Source organism: Colletotrichum costaricense (genome assembly GCF_030867565.1).
Source record: "Colletotrichum costaricense strain IMI 309622 chromosome Unknown Scaffold_20.1, whole genome shotgun sequence".
Classification (NCBI taxonomy): Eukaryota; Fungi; Ascomycota; class Sordariomycetes; order Glomerellales; family Glomerellaceae; genus Colletotrichum; species Colletotrichum costaricense.
The window spans coordinates 878,593-890,691 of NW_026848249.1; the positions used below are offsets into that span (position 1 = coordinate 878,593).

The following is a 12,099-nucleotide window of genomic DNA, read 5'->3' on the forward strand; positions in this document are numbered from 1 at the left end:
TGGACTGAATGTGTCTTTGTTCTTGGTCATAGAGGGGGCGAAAGGTCACTCACAGAATATGTCAGATAAGGGCTTTTGGGAGAGAGAATCTGGTCGTTCTGTTCTCTGTATTGAAGTGCTCATTGCTAGTTTTGGAGTATTCTATTCAAAATCCCTACGCCGAAACTAGAATGGAGTGCAGAAGGATGAATAGGTGGCCGATTTTGTAAAGTTCAAGTGTCGTGAGTCTTTACGTAGGAACACATCGTACCGCGGGACTCCAATACAAAGCGAAGAAAGTATTTGAGTTCAAAAGTTGCTTCATTGCCTGCCGTCTTGAAGAGGCTCTCTCTTGTAAAAGAAGGTGGTGTTTGTTTGCTCCTCCCTCATACCGCCCTCACTGACGAATGGATTTGTGATCTTTCTGTGGCGGGTTTGTTCATTTGGTTGTGGGGTGTTCCCGCCTCCTCTATGAACTTTAGTCTTTGCGAAGCGGTTGCTTTTGGGAGATTCCGGTGATAGAAGATATTCGTATAGTTGTACTTGACATCGTATTGCGATGTGGGCAAGTAAGTAAAGGACAAATCTGGAACCACGCGGCCTTGACGAATAGTACGGCAAAGGGATAATCTGGCGAGGCGTAGTGCACGTCGTCGGTCACATTATCGATACGCGTTTACCTAGGTCTTGATCCTGGAATAATGGAGTTGCTGGCTTTATATACATATCAAGATAGTGAGGACGAAGTTGTCTACTAGGATGACGTCCTCGGGCAGGTGGGAGTGTGTGTCAGTGTACCTCTTTGTAATGTAAATTTCGGCGGCGGAACTTAGTATGCCTACTATATAAGCCGAGGCTAGAGACGAAATGTGAACAATCTTTACCAACATTGGCTTTCTTTGCGAAATCTGAGAAGCACGCACTGGCGTTCAAGTTATGCTCCTTGATTTCTGGATTGATGGTGCTTGAACTCGCTCACAGGTTAAGGTTATAAGCATATTGTGTTCTTTGCTAGCGCCAGGGTATTCTATTGACTATACTTTGAGGATACAAAGGAGTATAGAAAGATGGTGAAGTCTATGATGTGGAATCTAACTATATGTCGGTGAACGTTGACTATTTCACCAGGTTTGGTGTCCTTGCTCTGTACAAGAATGCATCAGCAGAAATGGTCCACCTAGCCTGTCAAAGGACGACCAATTTCGTCTTGGAATGGCCCAATAGAATGGATTTAGGTAAACATTCATATCTCCATGGCGACCTTAAGCAGGAGGGAAGAGATGTCATTAAGGCGGCTTGGGGTATACCTGACCATAAATGAACCGTCATGCTAGGTTCATCTATTGCTTGGCTGTTCTTGGGTTTCTACTGCGTCATTTATATTCCTTTGCGCTTCATGAAGCTTTTAATTGCATGTAAGAGCTACATCAGTGGGAGGGCCAGCCTTATTCCTTGCCCCAATCTCGAAATAGCTACCAGGTTGGCTTCGAATGCTGGAATCAAGCCTTCCAGTTGGTATCGAGATACAGTACTAGAATGGGAATTGCCTCTGTGGTACATTTGGTGCCCAGTTTGTTTTGCCTCACGGGTAGTGATTCGGCCGGTGACTGCCCCGCTTCTCCGATCCGACTTCCCCGCTCCGAGCAGGTCAGTCCGTCCGGACGAGACGGTCAGCCCACCAATCACCAACCACACCCTCCATCCTGCCCCTTGCACATCACTACTCAACTGTACTAGCCGTCAGATGCCAGACTATATGCATAAAAAGCCAAAGCTGACTCCAGATCTACTAGTCTATCAGACGATGATGACAGAATACTTGATCGCTGGCCTTGCCCAAGGCCAGCACCTCCTCTTCAACTTCCCCTTGGCAGGTCCCCTCCCTTCGCGGCGTCGCATCCGCTGTGCCGCTGTCACCCCGCACACTCTCTTCCCTGCGCATCACACGGACATGCGCAGACGAGGAGAAATGAAGATCTCCGTCTCTACCGTCGCTATTCCGAGCCTTCCCCGCGTTCTCTGCTGTTACCTCCCGGTACCCCAACGGGCCCATTGGGTTACATTACATATCGGGCCATGTCTCTGATCGGGATCTGTCACCGTCTTGGCTTCCCTTCTTTTGATGTTCCTACTTCCTGATATGGTACGCGAGAAGCTTCCCCATCGATGTGGTGTAACTGCGATACAACTCTATGTTCCTGGCCTGGTGATCTGGGTGTCCTAGGTGACGTTGGACCTGCCGTTGAACCAGGTTTTTCATTGAGAGAAGTGACTCTTTCCCGGCATCACATGAAAGCTTGTTCGAGGTCCGCGGCATTTGTTCTGATGGAGAGTTTGGGTGTGCAGTCTATCATTCCATATGTAGATGTAACAGTGTAGAGAGTGATGAAGAGGTTGTTGTTATAAGTAAACGACAGGTTCATCCCATCTCACGAGCAAGTTCATAGTCTCTCGTACCCCTTGCCAAGTACCAGAAGCTTGTGCTCTCTTATTCCTTGCCTCCAACACGGGCCGATCAAGGTCCCCTGACGACGATGCCGTCTCTACGCCCCCTCCCCCTCCTGGCGATGCTGCTCGTATCGACCGCCGTCACCGCAGCCCCCTACAACACCTTTGACGGCCCAGGCTTCCCCGCCTGCAACGACGTTGCCGCAGTCCACAACGCAACCAGCGTATCCGACATCCAATCCCTCGTCAAGGACGCCATCGCCTCGGGCCAGAAGGTCCGCGCCTCGGGTAAGGGCCATATGTGGTACGACACAATGTGCTCCGACGACGCCAACACGGTCATCATCCGCACCGAGGACGTCAACGGCATCTCCGAGTTTGATCTCGAGGGCGGAAGCGTAGTCATCGAGGCCGGCGTGACGTTCTTGCAGCTTGCCGAGTACCTCCATGCCCGTGGCGCATCGGCGGGATACACGCTTGTGAATTGGAACATCACGCTGGCGGGTTGTGTTGCTATGGGAGCGCATCGGTCCTCGATTCGTGAGGATTCCATGGTTGCGGCGGGCGTGCTGGAGTTGGATATTATTGATGGGAATGGGGAGTTGAGGCACCTTGTGAGAGACAATAATGACGATACGTGGCTGGCTGCGTCGACTTCTCTTGGGTTGTTGGGTGTCATTGTGCGGATGAAGTTTAAGATCTACCCCGACTTCAAGGTTTATGCTCAGCAGAAGACGTGAGTTCGTCATGAAGCTGGTGTAGCTTGACTAAGCTAACGATGAGAGAAAAGGCTCGAAGAAAGCGAGGTTCTAGACGGCGACATCTACGGCATGATTGCGCCTTACGCAACAGCAAACTTCTGGGTACGTTTACTTCACACTCCCTTCCCCTAAGGAATCCCCCATGGACTAATAACCCCACGCAGTGGTGGCCCTACAAGCGCAAATTCCACCACCGCTACTACGACGTCGTCCCCACAAACACCTCGGACCAGCAAGGCTTCCAAAACACCTTCTCCGTCACCGACCTCGAGGGCACTACGGCCCGCACCCTCCTCGACAGCGGCCGCTACCTCCCGACCTCCAACATGCTCGCCGAAGAAATCTTCTTCGGCCTCTGGTCGAAGCCCAATTTCCGCGAAAAGACGACGAACCAACCCATCGAGGAGTGGCCCGTCTACGGCTGGAACTACGACGTGCTCATCGGCGGGCTGTACCCGGACCAGAGGCCGCTGTGGGAGGTCGGGGTCCAGGGGTACACGCTCGAGCTGGCGTTCCCGATCACGCAGGCGAATGCCATGTTGAAGCGCGTGAGGGCGTTGTTCGATGATGAGGCGAAGAAGTTGATCGTCATGACGTCGACGTACCGGAGCGGGATTAACATCAAGTTTGGCAGGCCGTACTTTGATCTGCTGGGGCAGGTTACGTATGGGACTGCTGACGGGGCGGATTGGAGTAAGGGGGTGATTATGCTTGATTTCCCGACGTTCAGACCGACTGTTGGCGACCACAGCAGGTTCAACGAGCCTTTCTGTGAGTGAATTTCCCGGCGAGGTGCTCAATGCACCACCGCTTCTCGATGAAGGTGGGATATAAACTGACTTGTCTTTGTTGCTAGATCACAACTTGGCCAAGGTCCTCATTGACGAGTTCCCCTGCCGCCCTCACTGGACCAAGAATACCCGCGAGGTCTTTGCCCAGGCCGCGAAGAACATCGACCCCGATGTAAGTTCTGGTGCCACGCCGTTCGATGTAGAAGTGATGGTTTGCTGACAAGGGATTGTAGCACATTGCCCGTTTCAAGGCCGTCAGAGAGAAGTTTGACCCGAACGGAATGTTCAAGAGCGTTGTCGGTGAAGCCATTGGAGTTTACTGAATCGACAGAATTACAGAACCATGATGGGGTAGTTTTCCATTCATTGTACATACTTTCTCATTAGGCAATATAACACATTATTGGGGGAATCTGTGACTCAGAATCTCACCGAAATATATGATGTAAATAACGAGTTTCCATCGCTAGCAGACTCTGTGCTTTTTTGGTCACAGTTTTTACTTTTGACGTTAGGCGCTTGGTGTATCGCCATATGATGTATCGGTTTTCGAAAGCATCTTTCATATTTCAACTCAGGCTTTGGTAAATGTATACCCTTGATAAATAAAACAAGATAATCCATACCGTGTTCTACCGTCACCTCCTACACGATGAGAACAGCACATCTCTCATCCATCCCTCTGAACAGGCTTCAGCTTCACCACCAGCGGCCCCTTCTCCCACGTGATATAATTCCTCTGCACAACCCACGACTCCATACCGGGGCAGAGCGCCAGATCATAGTGCCACAGCGTCTTAGCCAGCAGCAGACGCAACTCCAGCCACGCAAGACTAGACCAAAGCACAAAAAGGTTCTTCGTCAGCAAACGGAAGGACAAGATACACAAGTGGCAAAAGTAGGGTGCTAGTAGTCGGTGGTAACTCACTTTTTGCCCAGACAGTTCCTCGGCCCATACGAAAACGGCTCGTGTACGTCCCTCTTGTCACCCTTCCACTCCGGCGCATCCATATGGATCCACCGCTCCGGGACGAACGCGTTCGGCCGGGCCCAGTTCTCCGGGTTCGTGAAGGCCGAGTAGGGGTTGACGGATACTAGAGTCTGCCATCTCACTGTAAGCTTCCACTTAAACTTTCCAGCTCACCAAGCAGCATTATCTTCATCACGTAACTATGCAACGGGGGAAGATATAAAGGAAGAAACAAGGGTCCAGAACGTACGCCCTCCGGAATATACTCCCCACAAACCTCCGCCCCTCCCCGCGGCACGATCCTCGGCATCCCCGCCCCGCCGGGGTTATACAACCTCAACCCCTCCATCAGCACCGCGGTCAAATACTCTAACCGCACAAGCCCGTCGACGCAAATATCCTCCGTCCTCGCAAACGCGGCCCGGATCTCCCTCGTCAAAATATCGTATACCCGCGGGTTCCGCAGCAGGTAGTACGTCGTGCCGGACAACACCGTCCCCGACGTCTCCGTCCCGGCGACCATGAACATGGCCGCGTTGGCGTGCATTTCCTTATTCGATAGACCTTTCTCCATACCCTTTGTTCTATCATTGCCGCTGCTGTCGCCGTCGTTGTGCTTGAGTACAAAACTCCAAATATCAGGCTTCGGATGCGCTTGTCTCTCCCCCAACCGCCGATCGACGAGCTGGCCCGCAAAGTCGGTATGCTCCTGCGCCTTCTTCTTCAGCGGCGCAGACGTAACCGCCTGAACAAGCGGTCCCAGGACCGGAATCTCAAGGAAGACGAGCCCGTAGATGACAAACTTGAGACCCGCAAAGACGTTGCGCACCCAGGGCGTGTAATCGCCCCTCTTGAGAAGCAGAAGCGGTTCGCCAAGGGTCAGGTCCGCCATGATATCGAATGTGGCAAAGTTGTACAAATCTACAATGTTGACGGATCCGAATGCTTCATCCTCACCCTCGCCGTCGTGCGCTCGCCGGCGCTGACGCTCACGCTGGGCGAGCGAGCCCATCGCCTCGACCATCTGGTCGGCGTAGTCCACCAGCAAGGACTCCTGCGCCTTGAGCGCCGTGTTGGAAAAGGCGTGCGTGAAGATGCGGCGCTGGCGGGTGTGGTCTTGCGGTCTCGTCGTAACGAGGCTGTCGCGGCCGAAATTCTCGCCGCCGAAGAAGCGTATGTCTTTTGCCATTTCGGATTTGAGCGGGCGGCCTAGGATGTCTTTCCATGCTTGTGCTGTTTATGCGTGTTAGTATTGTGAACTGTTGATCCGGAGTGAATCATCGGGAGGGGGAGGAAAAGATGAGGTGAGGTGCGGTGACTGTACGTTGAATGTAGGATAACTCGTTGGGAGCTACGCGAACGGCGCCAGAGTAGGTCTCGTGGATTTCGCGAGCTTTGACGGCGTATCTGCCTGTCAGGAGGTAGATGTTCTTCGGCACCGGACTGAAGCGCCACAGGAATGGTCCTGGGTAGTGTCGAAGCGGGTGGAAGTAGACATTGTAGATGCCGAGTAAAAAGTACTATAACACCTGGTCAGTGTGAGAGCTTCCTTAAACGTGGGCGTTCAAAAGGCAAACATATGTAATCGTGATCTCAACAATGTACAACACAATAGATCCGTAATTGAGGGCCATGTTTGCTAGATATGATTTGGCTCAGTTGACTTGCAGCTACTGAAATGGAGTCCATGAGGCTATCGAGCATTGGAGCACCTTCACAGCTGTCATTATCTAAGAACCCATTGAAACGAATACGAATTCGATGGGATGGTTGAAGGGGCAAACACCACCCGTTTGCCTCATTAGGTGAACTCAAACGTCACTGCGCCAGGATGCTACAAACAGCTACGTTGTATGTAGTAGCATCTCACTCGAAACTTAAACCGCGTTATTGGTTTCATGAACACGTTTGTCGGCACTTTTTTTTTTTTTTTTTTTTTTTGACAGCTTGCCATCCATTCAATCGCTTGTCCTCGCCCGATTGAATCGTGATCAGAGGAAGTTTATACATTGAAGCGGGCGCAGGCAATTCTTTTCACATCTGTTTTGATAGATCTAATGCTCTCCACGTGCGTTGCCAACGGTTGGTCATGATATATTTATCAAAGCCGCAGCTTTGCCGCCATCAGAAGCAGAACTTCAAATGGCCCAAATTTATGTACAGAATTGACTCTCGTCTCGAGTGTATTTGAGCAGTAGAGGCTTTCTAATTGCCAAGATACCTGTGAATAACTCACGAAAGAGAGGTTCGATGGTCGAGTCGAGACAACGGATCAGTCAGCAATACGATGGTCACACCAACTTTATCGATAAGACGTGATTTCAGGCCCCTCCCCCGCCATTCACAGTGATGCGACTCGCCATGCTTCATTGGGCCAGCCGCCATCACGCTGCGACACCTACGTCACGATAAGTTAGCTCTAGTAGCTTAGGTTACTCACCACTTCAACCGTTCCCTTTACATTCCTCAACCGACTCCCTCGAAGCTCCTCCAATTTAGTTCCCCCAACGGGTGCCGCATTCCAGCAGTGTTTGAGAGTGAGCCCGGAATAAAACGAAAATAGAACACAAATACCAGCAGATACGAGTTCCAAAGATAAACAGGTTACAAGTGCCAGACCATCATGTCTCCTGTGTTAGTCGTTGGCGGCACGCGAGGCCTCGGGGCGTCCCTCGTCAAACAGTATGCCGCTGACGCGGGCAACACCGTCTACGGCACCACGCGTTCCGAAGAAGGACCCGAAGGCTTCCCCGATGCCGTAAAGTGGCTCCCAGGTATCGACTTGATGGACGAGAATGTCGGCAAGACCCTAGTCAGTGTGCTCGGTGGTTCGAAGCCGCTCTCGACGGTGGTAAGTGGCTCCCTCTTATGCACCCGTCCTGCTGCTGCCGGAGAGTGTGTTGAATAGCTGGCGGGGAGGTAGATCATCACGGCAGGCTACTTCGCGACGGAGGACTTCAGCACCGAAAAGGGTCCGAACTGGGCCGAGGAGCAGCGCATGTACACAACGAGCTCCATCGCCCCGGTCTTCATCGTCCACGCGCTCACGCACGCCGGTCTTCTCCAGAAGGACTCCAAGGTTGTGCTCGTCTCGTCCGAGTCCGGGAGCATCACCCTCCGACACGAGAAGGAGGGCGGCGGCAACTATGCCCACCACGCATCCAAGGCCGCAGTGAACATGGTGGGCAAGCTGTTGAGTCTCGATTTGAAGGACAAGGGCGTCATCATCAGTATCGTGCACCCGGGTTTCATGCGTACTGAGATGACCAAAGGCGTGGGATTCGACAAGTACTGGGACGAGGGCGGTGGTAAGTACTTCATATCATTGAGGGCGTAGGCGGCCCGGTGAGTTTCATAAGGATCATTAACGTCTGAGTGTCGCAGCCGTCACCCCCGACGAAGCCGCCGAGAGTCTCATCAAATGGACAACAAAGCTCGATATTTCCAAGACGGGCGAGTACTGGGCGCCGAGAGGTCCGCGTAAGTACCGATGAGCGGTGACACCTGCTGGTGGACAGGACCCTCTTAACTGACATACGCCTTCATAGGTGACATCGGTACGGCTGAACCGGTTCTTGGCAAAGAGCTCTCAACACCGCTCCATCTCCCTTGGTGATAGCTTGGAATGTATCTTCTTTCACCAAAGCGAGAGATCACATCGGTGGTCCGCCAATGCGCAAGAGACGTTGGACACGGAACACCCGTTGTCCAGACTTCGTCCCTACTCGTGCAGACAAGGTGATTCCTGTAGGATTTGAACAGGCTTCATGGATGCTGAGTCGGGTTGAGTGAGCGCAAGAGGATCCGGGTTTTGCGAGGGACCGTGACGTGCATATCCGTCTACTATGTACATAGTGTATGTCCGTACAGGGAGCAGGTCTGTTCCAGTGTCGTCCAGTGCTTTCTGGCAAAGTTGGGCTCAGACTCAGGCTCTGCGGGCATTAGTGGGCTGAAGGGCTAAGACCGGAAGGCGGTCACCGTGAAGAAAGCCGCAGTTGAGACGAACGAATGCCCTGATTGTATCCCCGCAATTCCCGAAGGTCAATGTGGCGGAAGAGGTTTACCCAGCGAGTCTGCCTCCTGGCCCGGGATCGCAGTTGTGACTCTGAGGATGAGTCTGTGACTTCTAAGAAATTAAGAATAGGAGACCCAATGAGAGTCGCCTATCGCCATCCTTTCGTGGCAGGCTGACAGCCCATCCGTGATGGAGACAGACGGAAAGAAGAAGTAAGAATCGCGCTGGCCCCCGCTGGGCCTAGAGCAATCTCTGGAAGATCGAGCTTTTGCACTACGCAGACCGGACCCATGCGTACCTCACCCATTCTCTTGTGGGGTCACTATCCCAGGTGCGGCTGGTGCAGCTATATCCGTAGTGCTGTTGTATCCGTACTTTGCAGATATTAATCAAATTCCCCATGATCGTCTGCTCATATGAACAAGCCCCATCAAAAAGATTTTGCTCCAATGCTCTCGCCTATGGAAGGCTCGCTTACGTTTCAGATTGGCGATGAGAATCCAGGATGATGCTGTCACGCTTTCCCTGAGACTTGAGTCTTGTTAGGAGGACCGTGACGGTGGAAGGCGGCTCCCCGATCCGATCAAGACGCAATGTGGGTGAGATGAAGAAAAGCAAAACAAAAAACCAAGAAGGGAAAAAGGAGGCCGCAGGCTGCAAACGTCAACGTCAAACGAGGTTTCAAGCTCACTCCAAGTGAAGAACGGTATTGCTGGATATTTGCGATAACATCATGGGCGAATACGGTCGATGTTTTCAGTCTGCCATATTTCTGCTTCCAGGTGGCTAGAAGAAGCGTAGAACTCGTTACGGTTTGCCAGGAGAGTCAGATTTGGGGGCTGATCGAATCAGATCGTCCGAGGCTGAGATTGGAGGGCGTTTCGTCTCCCTCTTCGGGCAGCGCCATCTGCCCGTTTGGTTATCCAGCCCGAGGCTTGGCAAGGCAATACGGCAAGCACCTCTACTCCGTACGCTGGTTGCTGAGTGAGTGATCGTGTCGATCTCGACTTTCGCAAACACCACACTGTACCCCGTACGGATACACGACGGTGCTCTTATCACAATCTGAACAATGCGGATCTGTTTTCGCCGTTCGGCCTCCATGCGTGAGGGTAACCATTTAGTCTCCAGGCTTCCCTCGATACATTGGAGCAGTGGGAGGTTATGGCGCTCGGATGACAGCTGAGATCGAAAGACAAAGTGAATTGTCCGATGGCGAGTGACTATTGGGCGCCACCTCGATGGCCGGGCCCTGCGGGGAGACCAGCCAACAACGGGCTGGAAGTGTCACGCGTCAGGCGGGAGACGGGCTCGAGTGTGTGCAACGGCAATAGACTTAGAATTGGGCTGGCTGGCACTGTCAGCAGCGTCAATGGCGCGGCGCCGAGGCTGGTGGCAGAGAGCTTTCGAGATTCGGACACTCTGGACTCCTGGAGTCTGAAGTCTGGCTGCTGCCCTGACGTTTAAATTGATGCACCCCATGCCACTGTTTAACTCCATCGTTTGGCATTACTAGAGGATTGCTACAGTATATATAGATACTACCCTACCCTTAAATTCTACACTATTTAACCTTAACCTTTTTCATAAGTTACCTATTTTTTTCTCTATTCTACCCTCTCCCTTATTAAAAGATCGCTAGAATCGTAGTTTCGATAGCTTATTAATAAACTAATATTACTATTTAAAAATAAATAACTTATTCTTATATATAAATACTAGGAGTTTTATTATTATAAAAATAGTAATAAATATATTAAAATATTTAAAAAAGCTTTTTAATAAATTTCTAATTTTATTTAAAATAATTATCCTCGAGTTATAAAAAGAAGCTAAGGTACTATATTAATACGGCCCTATCTATTTTATTAATATTAATAATACCTTTTTTAATATAAAATATATTAATAATACTTTATGGCTACGTTACTATACTTCGTAAATCGTACTTAATATTAATAAAGATTCTAATATTATTTACTAAGTTTTTTATTAAAGTCGTTATTATAAAGTTAGTTTAGTTATTAGTATTTTAATAAGTATTTTAACTTAATTTAAAGGCTTTTATAGCTCTTAATTAAAGGCTTTTAAAGAACTTATAATTAGATTTTTTATTTATTATAAGTAAAGCTATTATAGTTAAAACTATAATACTATTTATAAACCTCGATAGTAAGTAGTTAGTAATATAGTTATTTTTTTTTATAATAAGTTTAAAAAAGTATCTTAATTTAAGTACTAAGTAAGTACTATACTATTTTATTAAAATTATATTCTTATACTTATAACTTAGAAAGAATTAACTTTCTTCGATAACAAAGTACTCAGATGTACCCCATGTTCCCTTGGCATGGTTGAGACGACCAGGGGCCCCTAACACGAGGTTGCAATCCAGCGAATTTGGAAGGGCGGCAGGTTGCAACAAAATAGGCCCCTGTGCTACCCTTGTGATTCCGTCTTGTCCAGCTGCTAGAGAGACCAGGGCCAGGGCGGACGAACAGCTCCATCCCTCATCTTGATCCCAGGTGAAGATTTCAGTGGTGGTGTCATAGCCGGGTTGTGGACTTTGTCGTCAAGGACATACGTTCGCAGGCAGACGTACGGCTTTGTCGGGAAGAAGGTGGTTCTGTTTATTGCATCTATGAGCTCTCTGGTCAAAGGAAAAAGAGATAGGAACCACGTAACAAGAAGCCGACAGTCCGAGTGGAGGAGCACGCACGGGAGGATGGACAGACAAGTCTGACCCTGGCTGATGTCAGGTACATGCCACAAGTACCTGACAGACACAGGGCCAAGTCAAGGTGTCCGTAGCTCCAAGAAGGCCCGTCGGTAGTAGCCGGTATGTGTGCATAAGGTATGAGTTGGATGGCTGTGAACCCGGTGGAGAGGGAAACGACCGAAGCATTGTCGGCCAGATGGCTCCAGCACCCACACAATTTGGCTTGTTGTCTGTTCCGGCTCGTCCGTTTTGTTCCCACGCGCACTTCATCGTTTGTTGGAGGACGAGTGCATGTCGCAGATGCAGATGATGCTCATCTCTCAGTTATTCGTGGCCGGCATGTTCTGCGGAACTCCATCGGAGGCGAGTCTAGGCGCATTGCACCCTGTCATTCAACTGTAGAGCAATTTGTTGAA

General features: G+C 50.4%; 5 protein-coding genes across 5 annotated transcripts; 3 read left to right on the plus strand and 2 right to left on the minus strand.

The window, feature by feature from the left end:
* Nucleotides 1-1,306: 1,306 nt before the first annotated feature.
* Nucleotides 1,307-2,065, plus strand: CCOS01_14467 (uncharacterized protein; the record flags this gene model as incomplete). The annotated part of the gene is made up of 1 exon (XM_060462610.1): nucleotides 1,307-2,065. One exon carries the CDS (start codon nucleotides 1,307-1,309, stop codon nucleotides 2,063-2,065), a length of 759 nt encoding a protein of 252 aa, XP_060307095.1.
* Nucleotides 2,066-2,513: 448 nt separating this feature from the next.
* On the plus strand, nucleotides 2,514-4,302 carry CCOS01_14468 (FAD/FMN-containing dehydrogenase; the record flags this gene model as incomplete). Its single annotated transcript, XM_060462611.1, has 5 exons — nucleotides 2,514-3,163; nucleotides 3,218-3,290; nucleotides 3,353-3,959; nucleotides 4,045-4,151; nucleotides 4,213-4,302. 5 exons carry the CDS (start codon nucleotides 2,514-2,516, stop codon nucleotides 4,300-4,302), a joined length of 1,527 nt encoding a protein of 508 aa, XP_060307096.1.
* A 347-nt stretch (nucleotides 4,303-4,649) lies between these two features.
* On the minus strand, nucleotides 4,650-6,583 carry CCOS01_14469 (RadP cytochrome P450 epoxidase; the record flags this gene model as incomplete). The annotated part of the gene is made up of 5 exons (XM_060462612.1): nucleotides 4,650-4,812; nucleotides 4,908-5,080; nucleotides 5,200-6,182; nucleotides 6,274-6,469; nucleotides 6,527-6,583. The coding sequence occupies 5 exons, from the start codon at nucleotides 6,581-6,583 to the stop codon at nucleotides 4,650-4,652; spliced, it is 1,572 nt and encodes a 523-aa protein (XP_060307097.1).
* A 989-nt stretch (nucleotides 6,584-7,572) lies between these two features.
* CCOS01_14470 (oxidoreductase) lies at nucleotides 7,573-8,565 on the plus strand (the record flags this gene model as incomplete). Its single annotated transcript, XM_060462613.1, has 4 exons — nucleotides 7,573-7,800; nucleotides 7,873-8,257; nucleotides 8,334-8,429; nucleotides 8,498-8,565. 4 exons carry the CDS (start codon nucleotides 7,573-7,575, stop codon nucleotides 8,563-8,565), a joined length of 777 nt encoding a protein of 258 aa, XP_060307098.1.
* Nucleotides 8,566-9,771: 1,206 nt separating this feature from the next.
* CCOS01_14471 (uncharacterized protein) lies at nucleotides 9,772-10,068 on the minus strand (the record flags this gene model as incomplete). Its single annotated transcript, XM_060462614.1, has 1 exon — nucleotides 9,772-10,068. The coding sequence occupies one exon, from the start codon at nucleotides 10,066-10,068 to the stop codon at nucleotides 9,772-9,774; it is 297 nt and encodes a 98-aa protein (XP_060307099.1).
* Nucleotides 10,069-12,099: the final 2,031 nt, after the last annotated feature.